This window comes from Humulus lupulus, chromosome 7 (genome assembly GCF_963169125.1).
Source record: "Humulus lupulus chromosome 7, drHumLupu1.1, whole genome shotgun sequence".
Classification (NCBI taxonomy): domain Eukaryota; kingdom Viridiplantae; phylum Streptophyta; class Magnoliopsida; order Rosales; family Cannabaceae; genus Humulus; species Humulus lupulus.
Window position 1 is genome coordinate 2,944,883 of NC_084799.1, and position 18,468 is coordinate 2,963,350.

Here is an 18,468-nt window from a genome sequence, read left to right on the forward strand (position 1 = left end):
TTTTAAAATGCGAACTTATTCGCGAAGCAAAATACCCGATCTGGGTCGCCAATCCTGTTCTAGTTCCAAAACCTAACGAAAAGTGGCGGACCTGTATTGACTTCTCTGACCTGAATAAAGCATGTCCCAAAGATTGCTTCCCCTTGCCAAGAATTGACCAATTGGTGGATGCCACGGCGGGACATGAGCTCATGTCCTTCATGGATGCATACTCTGGTTACAACCAGATTGCAATGAATCCCGCGGACCAGGAGCATACAAGCTTCATGACTCCAACCAACGTCTATTGTTATAAAGTCATGCCCTTCGGGCTAAAGAACGCAGGAGCTACATATCAGAGATTGGTAAATAGAATGTTCGCAAATTAGATCGGGAAAAACATGGAAGTGTATGTTGATGACATGTTGGTCAAGTAAAAAACTACCGATAACCATGTTCCCGATCTGAAGGAGTGTTTTGAGATCCTAAGGAAGTATGGTATGAGGCTGAATCCCCAAAAATGTACCTTCGGGGTGGCATCGGGAAAATTTATGGGGTTCATAGTCAACACTAGAGGGATAGAGGCGAACCCTGACAAAATTAGATTCCTGGTCGTAATGCCACTGCCCAGGTTGCAAAAAGACGTCCAGAGTTTGACAGGAAGAGTGGCAGCCCTTAATCGATTTATTTCCAAGTCTACTGACAAGTGTTTGCCATTCTACAACCTGCTCCGAGGGAACAAAAAGTTTGAATGGACCGAAGAGTGCGAACGAACCTTCCTCGATCTAAAAACGCATCTAGCCAAGTTGCCAGTGTTGTCTAAGCGGCAGGAGAGCCTCTCTTTCTCTACTTAGCTGTTACGGAAGAGGCAGCTAGTGCCATGCTGGTCCGGGAAAAGGACCGAGTTCAAAAGCCAGTCTATTACATTAGCAAAAGACTTCTCGGAGCTGAGTCGTGGTATCCTTTAATGGAAAAGATGGCTTTCTGCCTTATCACAACCTCCAGAATGCTTAGGCCATACTTCCAGTCCCACTCAATCCACGTCATGACCGATCAACTTTTAAGGCAGGTACTCCAAAAACCTGAGGCATCGGGACGTCTTTTGAAATGGGCTATCGAGCTCAGCCAGTTCGAAATATTGTACGTACCACAGACAGCAATCAAAAGCCAATCTCTGGCTGAATGCATGGCTGAATGCACTGGATTCCAAGAGGAACCTGTAGAAGAATCGGTGCAGGCCTTGTGGAGAGTCTTTGTGGATGGTTCATCTAACGAAAATGGGTCCAGAGCTGGAATCATTTTGATATCCCCGGAGGGGCATCGTTTCCACTCCGCGTTATAATTCAGATTCAAAGCGTCCAACAACGAGGCCGAGTACAAAGCTCTATAGGGTGTACTTAGAGTGGCAAAGGAGCCACTTATCACTATATTATTTTTTAACTACCTTAATTATCAATGATAGCTATTGCTACTGTCAGAAGCCTTTTTTGGTAAATAAATACATCAATCATCACTAACACCACTACTCAAAAGCAACTGTAACTTGCTAATAAAATATACTATATTTTTGTTTTGAATATACTATTTTAGTCTACAGAGTTTATACAAAATACCAAATCAGTTTTCACAAATACTAAAAACCTAACCTTGTTTAGTTAAATTTATTTTTTCAAAGACCCTACCCCTTATCTATACATTTTATCTATAATTAAAATTAGTTTTAATTCTTTTAATAAATTAATAATAATATTTCAACTTTGTTTTTAAGAACATATAAATTTAAAGAAATAATAAAATAAATAAAATCAAATATTATTATTTAATATTTGATTATAACTTAAATAAATTTATAGTATTATTATTTATTTAAGTTTTATTATTATTATTATTTACATTTTATCTAAGTTTATTTAATTTATTAAATAATTTTAATTATTAATAAAATATATAAATGAAGGGTATAAAAGTGTATTTAAAAAAATAACTTTGACTAAAATTAAGATTAGGGTACTATATTGGTATAAACAACAAAACAAATAGTATCATTTTAATATTTATGAAAACCAGGAGACATCTTTGATATTTTCCATAAACTCAGCCGACGAAATGGTATATTGATATTCCATTTTTGGTTATTACAAAGTTTAGAAAAGTTATATACAGCTAGCTATCTTGGATATATATAGCTGATATAGTAATATGTATGTATATATTATATAAGCATATATTTTAATTTCAGGCGCATGTTTTTTGAAGATGAAATGTAGAGTGCATTTTTCGTATGTTAGAGCCTTCAAAATATTATTATTAGAGATTAAAGACAATAGTTTGTTAAAACTCTTTTTAAAGTTTAAGCATATTTATAACTTTTTTATGAAAAAGATATTTACCAAAATTAGTGAAAATAATATATAAAAAATGATATTGATTAAACAATAAAGTATTAAGTTGATGCCAAAACAAATAATAATCCACTAATAAATAAAAACTGTAGTTGGTGACAGTAGTTTGCCATGATATTGAAATGATATTTGAACTAATTTACCTGTGTGCAAGGTATTGAAATGATATTGATTAAACAATAAAGTATTAAGTTGGTGCCAAAACAAATAATAATAATCAACTAAACTAAAATATGCTTTTGAATCAACTTTTATTGCTATTGCGAATATCCGAAGTATTTCTATAAACTTTTTTTACAAAGCATAATCCTAGGAAACACAAGTGTGAACCTATGAAAAAAACCAAAAAATTAGGCACCATCAATTAACATATATAGTTAGTTCTCAATGTTTATGGTCATCATATGAGGTTAGCATCTATGTGGACGAGGAGTTCAACCAACCTCATCTTTATTATTAACTTATTAAAAAAAACCCTTATCCTAAAACAAACAAAATTGAAATATATAATCACAGGTAACCACTAGAATCCATTCATTTTTTGATAATATTGGTGTATCATTTTTCTATTTTCGGCACCTAGATAGATATATTATAGCTATCTATAATATTTTATAAATTTTTAAGAAATTATAAATAAATTATAGTACCAAAAACAAGATTCAATAGCTTGTTGCACGCTTGCTTATTTTTTTTTTTTGTATACGCAGGTAAAAACAAATTATTTGAACTTGTTTTTGACCTTGGATTTGTAAAGTGTCTTATATGATTAACGTATACTGTCATATAAAACAATTAGAAAAGAAATTATCTAACTGTAGAAAACACAAGATTGCACTAGTGTTAAAAAAGTGGATACCTATAATCATACATGTACATGTCCATTTATGTATATATATGTATACATATGTGACGTCGATCTTAATTAGCTTCCACACACAAGTGTAGGTACGTAGCAATGGCTGTTGTTTTTCACTTGGGTCTTCTACCCATCACTCTTCTCTTACTACCCTTTTCTGTTGTTTTAGCCGGTACAGTAGTGACAGTGATTGATTCTCTCACTGCAGGGGATAAGGATGCTTGGCTTTCACCAACCAAAGATTTTGCCTTTGGATTTCACAGACTCAATAACGATGATCATGATCATAATGAACTTTACTTGCTCGCCATATGGTACAACAAACTTGCTGACCAAACTATAGTGTGGCATGCGAACGGAGTCAGTGTACCAAGAGGATCTACCCTTGAGCTCACCTCTCAGACTGGCCTGGTGCTTACCAACTCTCATGGTGGTGATCAAGTATGGAGTAGTTCAGATTCAAAAGGAGACGCCCATGCAAGCCGTTGGTTCATGAAGGACACGGGTAACTTTGTTTTGCTCGATGAGAATAATACAGCCATATGGGAGAGTTTCAAACACCCTACTAATACGTTACTGCCCACTCAGACCATGGTGATTGGTGATATGCTTTATTCCCATCATAGCTCGACCAACTTCTCACGTGGTCGATTCCAGTTTGGCTTGTATGAAGATGGTCATGTCGTGCTCAATTTCACAAATTTTCCAGATTCTTCTCCTCGTATTACCTACTATAAAGTGGGCTTTAGGGGTGCTGATCAAGTGACCTTTGATGCACAAGGCCGCTTGTACTTATCGAGTAGTGATCATAGAAAACTATATATTGCAAAATCAGATGATGCAGTCTCACCTTCTAAGTATTATCTCAAACTTACTCTCCAATTTCATGGAGTTTTAGTTTTGAATTATTTTCCAAAGAAGCATACTGAAAAGTCAGAATGGAAAGTCAAAAAGGCCATACCAGATGATATTTGCAATGATTTAACTGTGCCTGGAAACATGGGAACTGGACCATGCGGCTACAACAGTATCTGCACACTCGAAGATGGAACTCCACAGTGCAAATGCCCACCTGGGTATTCGTTACTCAGCCAAACTAGAAACTACAGTGGCTGCATACCAGATTTTCCACAGCTCTGGGATGATAATAATGATGGGAAGATCAGTGTGGTGGATCTTCCAAGAACTGATTGGCCGGAATCTGATTACGAGTTTATTGAGTCCTCTGGGCTTGAGGAATGCAAAAATAATTGCTTACTTGATCGCTATTGTGCAGGAGGCACTTTTGTCTTTAACACTAACCGTTGCTGGAAGAAGAGACTCCCACTATCCAATGGTAGAGAGAGCAAGAAACTCAAACACTTGATGGGGTTTCTCATAGTCAAAACTCCACCACACATATCTTCCAACAAAGCACATAAGATTATTCTGGCCCTTTTATTCATACTCTTGGGTGGTTCTTTACTCATCAACTTTGTTGTGTTGACCAGGGTGTATTTGGCTTCTGTACTCAACTGCCGTAAGCTAATCAGAAGTTATAGAAAATATCATGGAAATTCTGTTATAGCTAATTTGCGCCAATTCAGCTACAAAGAACTCACAGAGGCCACAAATGGGTTCACAGAGGAGTTAGGAAGAGGGTCTTGTGGTGTAGTCTTTAAAGGCCAGATAAATTCTGGTTTTGTAGCTGTCAAATTACTGAAAAGACTGTTTCAAGAGAATGACAAAGAGTTCCAAGTCGAAGTGAACATTATAGGCAAAACCCATCAGAAGAATCTGGTCAGGTTAGTTGGATACTGTAATGAGAGAAAGCACAGGCTTCTGGTGTATGAGTACATGAGCAATGGCACCTTAGCCAACTTTCTCTTTAAGGGTCCTAATAATCCTAGACCAAGTTGGAGCCGAAGGACTGATATAGCCATTGGGATAGCCAGAGGGTTGTTGTACTTGCACGAAGATTGCAGCACCCAAATCATTCATTGTGATATGAAGCCACAAAATGTACTTCTTGATGATAGCTGCAATGCTAGAATTTCAGATTTTGGGATGGCAAAGATTCTTGGGCTAAGCCAAACACATAGTTATTGCAATACCAGCATAAGAGGAACAAAAGGGTACATTGCACCAGAGTGGTTTAGATCAGCAGCACCAATCACGGCCAAGGTTGATGTGTACAGCTTTGGAGTAATGCTGCTTGAGATAGTTAGCTGTAGAAGAAACGACAACGTTTTGAATGAATGTGGTGGAGGAGGAGGAGAGACAGGCTTTTTGATAGACTGGGCTTATGAATGTTACAACAATGAGAGAGTTGAGGGTCTTGTTGAGAATGACATAGATGCCATGGCTGAGATGGAGATGGTGGAGAGGTTTGTGAAAGTTGCTCTTTGGTGCCTCCAAGAAGATCCCTCTGAAAGACCTTCCATGAAGAAGGTTTTGTTGATGCTTGAAGGGATAGTAGTAGTTTCAGCTCCCCCAAGTTCTCCTTGCTCTTCTTCCTCTTCCAACACATGAAACAACCACTACTTTCATATAAATCTTATTATGACAAAGTCATAGAAGAACAGTGTATTTGACTATAAGTTATTCTTATTTGAAACATAAAAAATATTGCTTATGTCCTTACAATGAAAGAACTAGAGGGACTAAAGGGGCCAATGCCCCTAGCTAGCATTTTTAGAAAGCTCAAAATGCAGTTGTTTTTGTTATCATCATATTATTGTGATAAAGTTCAAATGAGTTTCTTGTTGTACTCGCCAGTGCTATGTATGCTTGCTTGGCTAATGTTATTGTTTTTATTTTATTATTATTATTAATTTCCTTGGATCAAAACGTGTAAATCACATATGAAGAAGCATCAAATACTATGTTGCTTAGCTCAGCCTCAACTAGATTAATGAAAAAGAATACATACAAAAATATTAACAATGAACCCAAATGACTCCCCTATCCTTATCAGAAAGCCACCTATTTCTTAGTAAAACAAAAATAAAAAACAGTTATGAGGTTCTAAACTTACTATTGATGCTCTTGCTTTTTTCTCTAGCTAACTCTTGTCCCAACAATTTGTTTGTATGATACAAAATTTTGTAAGGTGTTTCCTGATGAAAGAACTAGTTCACTGAAGTACAATTCTTGTCTCTGTATCCATTAGACCACATAACCAATCTAAATGAGACTGTTAATTCGGTTGGAGACAGTTAAAAAATTTCAGCATCTCTTGCGAATCTTTATCGCAACTTTGAGGTTCAAATGTAGGTTTGCAGCCTTTGATTTTATCATTTGGATCAATGTATGTGTAATCCTCTGGACAATGAAAGTTTGGTCTTTGATGATCTCCCAATTTGCAGTAGCTGTTGAACCTGCAAACTCTACTTCCTGTGTTTTCTGTTAGATTGAAGCAAATATTGGATGGTATGGATGTTAATGATGCTATATCCCATTCCTGCCTGGGACTGGAAAGATTTCTCTTGGGATAAACATATTACCTGAAAACTCCATCATGTTCAAGAATGGCTCTCCAGTAGAAATCTTGTATTGGAAAAACACTAGTCTGTTGTGCAGCAAAAAGAACAGTGCCATTATCTGCTTCAACATAAATAGAACCAGAACCAGACATGTTGAAAGTTAATCTATATTTGAAGAGGAAAGGCTCTTTTTATAAGCTGTACATTTTGATCTGATATGTTAAGAAGAAATCCTCCATATGAAAAATTGTGTTCAGAATAGCGAGCAACAAGTTTCACACCTTTATCCCAAGTTTGTGTTGGTAACAATGTGTCACTTGGTACCTTGAAACTCTCCCACATCATAGTAGAATCCTTCTTAGCTATCACAAAGTTTCCAGTGTCGAGTATGGCTGCGTATGCAACTTCAGTGCTAGTTTTTTCCTCAGTGTCCCATATGGTTTCTCCTGTTGGACCATGGAGAAAGACACCAGATTATCTCCATTGGCTGACCAAGCAATGGTTTTCTGAGGTATTTTGTTGAACCAGATGGCAAGAAGGAAGCCATCTTTTCGAACTTGCTGGAAACCAAAGGCGAATTCCCCAGATGGTGATTCCCATGAGACAGTGCCATAAGTTTGTGCAGTGTGGGATGAACCCAATGATATGTTCTTTTGAGCTTGAGTGGTTTTGCAATAGAGCAGCATCACCAAAACAAGGCATGAAGAGATAACAATAACACTAGATAAAGTCATTATGCATAAGAAAAGAATTATGCAACAAGCAATAGATTAGTGTTAGAAGAACTCAGTGTTGATACTCAATCATGTCAAAGAAGCATTTTATATCTTTAAATATGTTCTTATTGACTTGCTCAACCGTTGAAGTTCAGTCACACTCTGTGACTTATTGACTAAGTCATTCATTTCCCTGAGTCGTTTGTTGTTTGTCAATTCTCGGAATGAGCACAGCCATTTGGCAACCTGTATAGCATTGCCTGTGCCTTTTTTCAAAATGAAGACTTCATTTACTCCAAGCTAGCCACCTAAACATTTTAATAATACTAATACTATATAACTTCTAGATTTGACAAAAATAGCAATGAGACCAAAACAACAGCAGTCCACTTAGCTAAACTCTTAATTTCTCTGTTCCAATGACTTTTTAATTTGGTTTGTATCTTTTTAAGCAAGATCTCTGATATAAGTTGTAAAATCATTTTTTGGCTAAACTTTAATTTAGACAATATTTTAATTGTTTAAAGAAAAATCAGTAGCATATCTCCATATTGATTTTCGGTTTTATTTGGCAATATTTTCAGTTGGTTTTGTAATGTGAAAAGATCTTTAAGTGTGAATATATTTGTTGCCTTATTTATCTCAAATAATCAATTTTTGGTAAAAATATATTGTGCAAATATCTTGAGATTATTTTCAGGGATTATATGGGATTATGTCTATTCTGGAAATAAAGAAGGTGTCGAAAATGAACATGGTCAAAAGAAATGACCATGTTCGTTCTGCCAGATAAAATGATTACGTTGCTGACTCATCAGTTTCCTTTTCCGTCGACACAGAATGCATCTGGCTGGCTGATTTCCTTAATCAAAGGAATTCGCAAATTGATTTCAAAGATACCAGAATATGATGGCCTTGGACGTTTTCCCTGCCTATAAATACCTTGCCAAGGCCTTTGGAATTTTCACCTCTTCCATTTTCAATATTTGTAAACATTATATTATTTTGAAGAGTGTCTTTATTTGTAGAGATTAAGTTTGTTCACCTTAATCTTTGTGAGAGTGCTGAGTGTACTTGTGGATATCTATATAGTCCATTGTAATCAGATAGTGTCTATTGTGAACGTGTTCATAAGGATCTTCGGGAGAGGATTCGATCTAAGTCTCACTTCGGGAGGAAGTGTGCACTCGCTGTTCTTTGAAGGGAGTTCAAGAGAATCAGCGTTTCATCAAACCAGATTCGTAGAGAAGAGTACAACAAGATTGCGGCAATAGTTTAAGAGGGAGTCTTACATTGTTTAAGTCAATGCTTTTGTACACTTTGTTTCTTTACTAATTGGTTTATTCTCTGGGCGTGGCCCCAAGGAGTAGTTTATCCGAAAGGGTTTCTGAACTTTGTAAAAATTCGCTATGTTCTTTAATTTTTGCACTGTCTATTTATTGTGTTCAGTTCTGTCGTGACAAGTTCGGATTCTGTTCCGACAGAACTTCTATTTGTGTGAACAATTAATTACCATTCCGCATTTTAATTAATTCATGTTTTAATTAATTTGGTAATTACTAAAAACGGAATTTCAATTGGTATCAGAGCGGGTCACTAAACTCTTAGTGCGATCTTGTATTTTTCCGTTTGTTTTGTGCCTTGTGAAATGTCTATCTTTGCAGAAGGTAGATCTGTAACTCGCCCTCCTTTGCTGAATGATACAAATTATCCATACTGGAAAGTAAGGATGAAAGCTTTTATCAAATCCCTTGATGAAAGGGCTTGGAGATCAATATTATCTGGTTGGACACCACCTGTTGAGATAAATTCAAAATCCGGTAAGACACAGGTAAAATCTGAACTTGAATGGTCTAATGAAGAAGATAAATTGTCAATTTATAATAATAAAGCTTTACATGCAATTTTTAATGGTGTTGGTGAGAGTTATATAAAATTGATTTTATCTTGTGAGTCTGCCAAAGATGCTTGGGAAATCCTTCGAACTCAATTTGAAGGAACCACTGATGTTAAGCGATCTAGGCTTGTAATGTTGACCACAAGATTTGAAAACCTTCGCATGTCTGAAAAAGAAACCCTCACTGAGTTTTATGAAGAATTGTCTGACATTGCTAATGAATATTTTGCTTTAGGAGAAAAGTTTTCTGACTCTGTTTTGGTTAGGAAAATTGTTAGATCTCTTCCTGACAGGTTTCAATCCAAGATCACAGCCATTGAGGAGGTAAAGAACCTTGACACCTTGAAAGTTTAGGAATTGATGGGATCTCTTCGAACTTTTGAACTTAATCAAAAGATCCGCCAAGAGAAACCAATTGCCGTGAAGGAGAAATCGATTACCTTGAAATCTTCCAATGAGAAAATGGAAAGCTCAGATGAGGAAGATGACGATGAAATGATCTTGTTATCGGAAAAATTTAAGAAGTTTATGAAAAAGATTGGTAACAAGAAAACCATGTCTAAATCCTCCAAAGGTAATAATTTTTCAAAACCTTTTGAATCTACTAATAAAAAAGGTATTCAATGCAGGGAGTGTGAAGGTTTTGGACATATTCAAGCTGAATGTGCCAATACCTTAAAGAAAAATAAGAAGGTCATGGCAGTCACTTGGAGTGACCAGGACTCTGAAAGTAGTGATGAGGAAGAAAAGTCTAATCTTGCTTTAACTTCTGTTTTTTCTTACTTACCTCTTTCTGTGCAAGTGAATGAGAACCTTGTTTGTTTAAATAATACTATTTCAACAGATGAGGGTTCCCATGGTGATTCAGATGAATTCGATTTGGATGAGGATTCTTTGAAAGAATCATACAAAAACATGTATGATCAATGGTTGAAAGTATGTTCAGATAATCGTTTGATGGCAAACAATAACAAAGTTCTCGAGAATAAAAAATCTGGTCATTTTATTCCAATTTGCAATTTCTGTGGAGTGAAAGGTCATATTCGACCTAAATGTTTTACCTTGATGAATTTTCTTCACAAAAATTACTTTAATCATCATGGTAATTTGAGACAAGCCATTGAAGAAAAGGACTCCACCTAAGAAAGTTTAGGTGAAGAAAAATAAATTCAAATGTCTTGCTGCCTTTTCTTGTCTTACAACTTGTGCTTCTAATTCTTGGTTTTTTGATAGTGGTTGTTCTAGGCATATGACAGGTAACAAAAGCATACTCACTGACTTCAAGACTTTGAAAAATGGGGAAGTCACATTTGGAGATGGTAAGTCTTGTAAGGTACTTGGTAGTGGCACTCTAAATTCTGAAGGACTACCAAAGTTGCAAAATGTTATTTTGGTTGATGGACTTAATACTAATCTAATTAGTATAAGGCAAATTTGTGACCAAGACTTGTTTGTAAATTTTTCTCTTGATAATTGTTTTGTGCTTGACCAAGATGGAAATTGTGTTTTGAAGGGTTATAAATCTGTCGATAATTGTTACACATTATCTCAATCACACAATTGTCACACAATTACAAGGAGTGATACTAATCTGTGTCATGAAAAACATGATCATGTGGATTGTGAAAATTTGAGAAAAATTGGATGTATGAGTCATGTTCATGATTTATCGATTTTAAGTAAATATTCTTTTGGTAAATGTGAACTAGGTCGATTGGGAAAACATTTGAAAATTTCTCATGAAAAATGTTTTTGTGTTGATGATGTGTCTTGACACACTGAGGATCTTGTTGAAAATAAAACTTTGGTCTTAGAATATATTGAGTGTGACAAACAAATTGCGCATATTTTCACAAAAGCCCTTGATACGGTCAGGTTTTATTCCCTCAGGAAATCCTTGGGGGCTTGTACTAATTAAATATTGTTTGTGTTGTGCCATATCCATGTGCTAGAAAGAGTTGCTTGATGTCTTCTTGTTCTTGTCCAAATAGAAAGTCTCAAACATTATGACAAAATGTATTTTTACTACTTGTTAGAATTTATAGTTAATATATATCATGCACATTTTAAAAAAAAATAAATAATCAAAATAAATAGTCATTCCAATTAATATTCTTCCAAATCAATCTGTGTTTGTAGTGTATGAGCATTTGATCCTTAAAAGTATTTTCAGGCTCCATCTTAGAATAGAGCTACCTACATTGTTGTGTAAAATGCTATCTTTGAGTAAGTTGGAACTATGTAACTAAAAATTATGTAGAAGATACTTTACCATTGATAATTGCAGCCTTCAGTATAGTGTGAAAGCGTCTAATTTGGGTACTCTTTGAGAAAAAGGCTAAAAATTGCCACATAGGGCAATGACCCTGAAAAAGGCTAAAATTGTCATACAGGGCAATGATCTCTGCTTTCACAATCACACACAAATGCTTAAGATATACTGTTGGAAAAATTTGTAAGTCTCATACACACTTATTAATTTGGATAAAATATTTTTGTGTCAGGAGTACATATTTTGTGATTTTTTCTAAAAAAAAAATAAAAGCATGATTTATATTAAATATATTTTCTAACCTTATAGTAAAAATATATTGAGAATTAATGTTTGTTACTTTCTCCAATGACAAGGCACGAAGACATTGGGCACAATCAGAATAGGATATTTTTGGTACTTTTGTTTATATATTATATTATATAAAAAAAAAATAATTAAAAAAAAAAGACTTGACCGTGGCGTTCAAGAAAGGGAAACTGTGGTAATATGTTGTTTTTTATTTTGTCACTTATTATATTATTTGACATCAAAAGTTTCTATTTTTGGTTTATTTTCCTTATCTGTGCAAAGTTTTTTTTTTGGGATATCAATTCATTAATTTGGTCTTGAAAAGGAATAAAATCAAATCCCTGAGTGTCATTTTCTTCTCTTTATATTCAGTCAAAGAGAGACTCATTTTCTCATTCTTTAAAAAAAAAAAATTCTCTTTGTTTTTGCTTGTTGCATCTATGGTGAAAACTCGAGGTAGTGGAGTACATACATTTCCCATTGGTAACAACCGTCTCGGTCACCACAAAAAAGGCTTGAAAAATTGTGTTGTCATTGCCTTTTGGTTTTTTTCTGATAGACAAAGAGGGGGAGTAGTAGTTTGACTCTTTGGATTGTTTTTTGTGTTGGTGTTACTCCTTTGGCCTATTGCTAGACAATAAGGGGGAGTAAATGGTTCATTTTGATGGTTCATTTTGATCAGTTTATATTGTTTTAAGCTGTTGATTCTTGTTACATTTGAGATGTTTTTCGCAGGAGGAGTCATGCTATAATTTTTTATCCTTGTTACATTTGTGATAATTTTTGCAGGGGGAGCAATCCATTGCTATTTTGCTATTTGCTCTAACCTGTCTTGTCTTGCAGGATCTTTTCAAAATAAACACTTAAAATATTCTTGTCTATCAAGTTGCCAAAGGGGGAGATTGTAAAATCCTTTTTTGGCTAAACTTTAATTTAGACAAAATATTTTAATTGTTTAAAGAAAAATCAGTAGCATATCTCCATATTGATTTTCAATTTTATTTGGCAATATTTTCAGCTGGTTTTGTAATGTGAAAAGATCTTTAAGTGTGAATATATTTGTTGCCTTATTTATCTCAAATAATCAATTTTTGGTAAAAATATATTGTGCAAATATCTTGAGATTATTTTCAGGGATTATATGGGATTATGTCTATTCTGGAAATAAAGAAGGTGTCGAAAATGAACATGGTCAAAAGAAATGACATGTTTGTTCTGCCAGATAAAACTGATTACGTTGCTGACTCATCAGTTTCCTTTTCCGTCGACACAGAATGCATCTGGCTGGCTGATTTCCTTAATCAAAGGAATTCGTAAATTGATTTCAAAGATACCAGAATATGATGGCCTTGGACGTTTTCCCTGCCTATAAATACCTTGCCAAGGCCTTTGGAATTTTCACCTCTTCCATTTTCAATATTTGTAAACATTATGTTATTTTGAAGAGTGTCTTTATTTGTAGAGATTAAGTTTGTTCACCTTAATCTTTGTGAGAGTGCTGAGTGTACTTGTGGATATCTATATAGTCCATTGTAATCAGATAGTGTCTATTGTGAACGTGTTCATAAGGATCTTCAGGAGAGGATTCGATCTAAGTCTCACTTCGGGAGGAAGTGTGCACTCGCTGTTCTTTGAAGGGAGTTCAAGAGAATCAGCGTTTCATCAAACCAGATTCGTAGAGAAGAGTACAACAAGATTGCGGCAATAGTTTAAGAGGGAGTCTTACATTTTTTAAGTCAATGCTTTTGTACACTTTGTTTATTTACTAATTGGTTTATTCTCTGGGCGTGGCCCCAAGGAGTAGGTTATCCGAAAGGGTTTATGAATCTTGTAAAAATTCGATGTGTTATTTAATTTTTGCACTGTCTATTTATTGTGTTCAACTCTGTCGTGACAAGTTTGGATTCTTTTCCGACAGAACTTCTATCTGTGTAAACAATTAATTACCATTTCGCATTTTAATTAATTCATGGTTTAATTAATTTGGTAATTACTAAAAAAGGAATTTCATAAGTTGTTCTGTTCATTCTATTGTTATGTTTTGCACTGCAAGTTTTTTTTCTCACTTTTTACTATTGTAAAGAAAGGGAAAAAAATTAGATAAAAAAGAAAAAGAAAAACCTTCTGTTTGAATTAACAACGTTCTTAAATAGCTCTTTGAATTCTAGTTCATGCTGTACTTTGGTCTAAATTCACAAGTACTTTACTGTCTTTTATTCTATTTGAGTATATTTTTTCAATATTTATAATATATATATATATTTATATGTATATATAAATCATCAAGCCTGGACTGATTGGATAAGAAAATTGTAGAATTTGTTGCTGTATTCATGTGGAGGATGACATATATTACCATAGATTAGAAATTCAAATATATATATATAAATATATATATATCACATTCACATATATAATTAATTGAAACAAACACATTATATTTGAAAATGTCCTTGAGAATGATACAAATGAAACTACTAAAGCTTTTCCTTCACGAATTGTTTTATTTATGTTATTGAAGTACTTGGTATGCCTAATTGCCTTATGTGGCAATTCTTCTAATTGTATCAATTCGCTATTCTCAAAGGATGATTAATATTATTTTCCTGTGAGAGAGAGTGTAGTGAGAGAGAGAGAGAGAGTGCATGTCCAGATCTAGAGCGTACCATAACCCTACTGGTTATGGGAAGAAATATGCCCATATCCCCACTGGATATGGAAAAAATTCTGGTTCAGGGGATTCATTCTTGTCCTCTGGTCAGAGGTATTGGAGCTTTCGTACTGCCTTCAAGGTGTTTATGTTGACCTTTTCTAGGGATGGTGGTTCAGTAAGGATTTGCGAGAGAACAAGGCTTTCCGGTTACGAGATTTCTCTCTCTTTAGACGCATCTCGGTGGTTGTTAGAAGAAGTGGAGTGGCTGATCGATGCTGAAGCTAACCTTAGGGTTCATCAGAGGAGATCTTTTAGGGATCATTCCATGAGGGTGTTTCTGGATTGCGTTCAAAACATTAGAGGAGTCTTTTTGAAGATTTCTGTCCTCAATAACAGTGCTTTCAATTCTATTATTATTCCGGAGGAGAATTTTGCTCAGGGGTGGAAAGGGTTAGCGGATTGTTTGAATCATCTGGTTAGGAAGAAAGGCTGTTTCTCACAAGGAGAAACCGGAAGAAGGGTGGATAAAAAAGTCTCCTGGGCGTCTATTGTTAAAGGAAATTCAAAGGTGGTAATCATGGATGAGAAGGAAGGGGCAGTCACACCAGAGAAGGTTTTAGAGGCATGCCAATCTTTGGTAACATGGGATGAATCTCATTTCGATTGGCGGTTGGTTGTGTTCATGATTAGAAGGGACAACCGATCCCCTTGGTCGGCTATTCATGAGGGAGTTCAAAGATGGTGGGGGAAACAATTATGTGTTTCGAGTTTTTCAGACGATAGGGCTTTAATATGGTGTGCAAATGAGAGGGAGCAGGAGTGGTTAATCTCTACGGGCTCAATTTCCATTCCCGGCTTGTCAATAGTCTCCTTTGCTAAATGGAGTTGGAAAAATCAACTAGTGGATAGGAAAATAGCTTGTAAACAGGATTGGATTGGTATCGAAGGAATTCCGTTGAATATTTGGAACCACCATGTTTTCAAGGTGATTGGTTCACTCTGTGGAGAGCTATTAGCCATTGACAAGAACACTTTGGAAAGGAGGGAATTATTGTGTGCCTGTATTAAAATGGTTGGGGATGCCACGGGTTTTGTTCCAAACTTGATATGCCTCCCGTATGAAGGCAACCAGCTGTCCCTGCGCCTGTTTAAGCTCCGAGGGAAGAAACTTAATCCGATCAGGAAAGTGTGGGTGAGGAAATCAACCAGGGAGCCTTTGACTGTTTCGGGTCCCGTTGCTGGAGCAGGTATGGAGGAGAAATCGGGACTCAACGGGGAGAAGAATGAGAGGTATGGGGAAGACGAGGAAGTTGGGGGCGGCGACATGGTGGTCCAGCACGGCCGGAGGTTGCAGACAGCATGGAGAGTTACAGCGCCAATCAAGAACGTCTTCAATGAGGATATGTATTTGTCCCGTAACTGTTGCTGCCCATTAAAGATAATCTTTAATAGAATAAAGTCAGACTTATCTACTAAAGTCAGTGGGCTGGCCAGCACATGCTCTTTTTTAAACAAGGAAATTCAATGTCTCACTATCACGTGGAAAATTAAGGAAAAAAGCTGGTTTATTTCAGCAGAGTATTTGGGCTGGATCTAAGTTTATTTGGAAAATGGGCCTTGTCTTTTTAATTTGAATGTGAAGCCAAGGGCTCTCTTCAATCCAATTAGTGTTATAAATTATTTGGGCCACGGTTTGGGCTGGACAGATTCAATTCCTAAGCTTAAAAATTCGAAAAAAATTTCTCCTAAGCAGCGTCATTGCTTTTCTTAGGGGATTATCGTCTTTTGGGATAGGGCGGAGCGGAAGGAGGTCCCTTCAAAATAAAGTGTTCTGCTGGAGAATTTGGAGGAGAATGACTCGGAGGTTAAAGTTAAGGTGGCTGGATGGAAAGTGTATTCTCGCAGGCAACATAACAGTGGCGTAGAAAGCAAGCAGTTTATAGAAGAGCAAGGTGGGGGTGAGACTTCTTTTGACTCTGTAGGGGAGGAGGAGGATTTAGTTCTTCCAATAGATGAAGAGCTTGACTCAGGTAGTTCGGAAGATGAATTTGTGGATGAGGTTGGTGAAGGTGAAAAGGTGGACGAAGATGAATGTGTTGAGCAGGTGAGGAACTTGTGGGAGGGAGGAAGAGTTGAAGAAGGTAGGCGGGCTGAGATAGGTTATGGGGTTGCGGGTGTAGAAGGGTGGTCAGAGGAAGGTACCCCACAAGAAGAGCCAGTGCCTCACGACACTTTTAGAAGCAAGGAAGAGGAGAAGCTCAGCGAGACAGCTAGACTTCTTAAGTCCATGGATTCCTTGGGTATTTCGATGATTCATTCAGTTTCGGGAAAGGAAAATTCAGGAGACACTGTCGGTCTTACTCAGAGAAGCTACCGAGAATTACGCAAGCTGAGTTTTAATGTTGACTATGAAAGGAAGAAGAAGGGTTTGGGACACTGTTATAAGTTATGAGGATGCTTACTTGGAATGTGAGGGGTTGTGGCAATAAGGGCAAGCGAAAGGCGATTAAGGAATTGATCTGTAAAGTTAATCCAGACATCATTGTTCTTCAAGAGGTAAAATGGGCCTTGGTGGACCGAAGTTTCATAGGAAGTATTTGGAGATCGAGGTTTAAGGCGTGGATTTATCAGCATCCGATAGGTCGTTCAGGAGGCACCTTGGTTGTTTGGGATACGAGGAGTGTTTCTGTAATTGATTCTTTAGTCGGGGATTTTTCAATTTCAATTTGCGTGAAGGCTGAGGGGAAGGACCCCTGGTGGTTCTCAGGTGTTTACGGTCCTGTAGCCTATGGTAAGAGAGACAGTTTTTGGGATGAATTGGCTAGGTTAAGTATTATTTGTGAGGATAAATGGTATGTTGGGGGAGATTTCAATGTGGTCAGAAGAGTTGAGGAGAAATTGAGTAGTACTACTAATACTAGGAGCATGAAGTTGTTCGACGCATTGATTAGAGAATTAAGATTGGTTGACCCAAAGCTTCAGAATGGTCGCTATACTTGGTCAAACTTTAGACATAAGCCTATCTGCTGTAGACTGGACAGGTTTTTTCATTCTCCATCGTGGTCAAATTTTTATCCCTTCATTCGTCAGGAAGTCTGGGTTCGAGTAGTTTCTGATCATAGTCCGGTAGTGTTGGATTCTAGCCCTCCTTCTTGGGGTCCTTCTCCATTCAGATTTGATAATTCTTGGTTGGAGCATAAGGATTTCTCTCGTAACTTCCAGGAGTGGTGGACTTCAACCAAGGTGCAAGGTTGGCCGGGCATGAATTTTATGTCCAAGCTTGCTCATACTCGCGATTTTATTAAGAAGTGGAGTCGTCAGGTCTTTGGGGAGAGGAAACTGCGAAAACTTTTCTTGGAAAGGAAACTGTTTGAGTTGGATAGATTGGAGGAAGGGGGCTCGTGGAATGAGAATCTTCTTTTGGAACGCTCGAAGGTGAAGGAGGATTGGCAACAAATACTTTTTGAGGAAGAAAGAAGTGTTTAGTTTAAGGTCAAATGCCGATGGGCTAAGGAAGGGGATGCTAACTCCAAACTTTTCCATAGCATTCTTAGTGCTCGAAAAGAGAGGAATTTCATCTCTAGGATAGAGGAAGAGGATGACACTATTTGGGATAAAGACCCTGACATTGAAAGGGCTATTGTGGGCTTTTATTCGTCTTTGTATTCGGCAATGGAGAGAGATTGGGCTGGGGTGGATGGAATTTTCTGGTCTCCAATTCCGTCTGTTATGGCTTCTTTCCTAGAGCGTCCATTTACAGAAGACGAGATCAGACAAGCAGTTTTTGCGTGTGAGGGCTCTAAGGCCCCGGGGCCAGATGGATTTTCCATTGCAGTTTATCAGAGGAACTGGGAGGTTTTGAAAACGGATTTGATGGACGTCTTCAAGGATTTTTTCAAGGATGGTGTCATTCACGAAATGACCAATGAAACTTT

At 36.6% G+C, this 18,468-nt stretch overlaps 2 protein-coding genes across 2 annotated transcripts; both read left to right on the top strand.

Annotated features, from left to right (window-relative positions):
- Positions 1–3,339: 3,339 nt before the first annotated feature.
- On the top strand, positions 3,340–5,751 carry LOC133789679 (G-type lectin S-receptor-like serine/threonine-protein kinase LECRK3). The gene has a single exon (XM_062227456.1). It carries the CDS (start codon positions 3,340–3,342, stop codon positions 5,749–5,751), a length of 2,412 nt encoding a protein of 803 aa, XP_062083440.1.
- Positions 5,752–16,981: 11,230 nt separating this feature from the next.
- LOC133789680 (uncharacterized) lies at positions 16,982–18,019 on the top strand. The gene has a single exon (XM_062227457.1). It carries the CDS (start codon positions 16,982–16,984, stop codon positions 18,017–18,019), a length of 1,038 nt encoding a protein of 345 aa, XP_062083441.1.
- The last annotated feature ends 449 nt before the right edge of the window (positions 18,020–18,468 follow it).

Coding starts and splice junctions, on each gene's coding strand:
- LOC133789680 (XM_062227457.1), top strand. CDS start 16,982: ATGAGGATGCTTACTTGGAATGTGAGGGGTTGTGGCAATAAGGGCAAG.
- LOC133789679 (XM_062227456.1), top strand. CDS start 3,340: ATGGCTGTTGTTTTTCACTTGGGTCTTCTACCCATCACTCTTCTCTTA.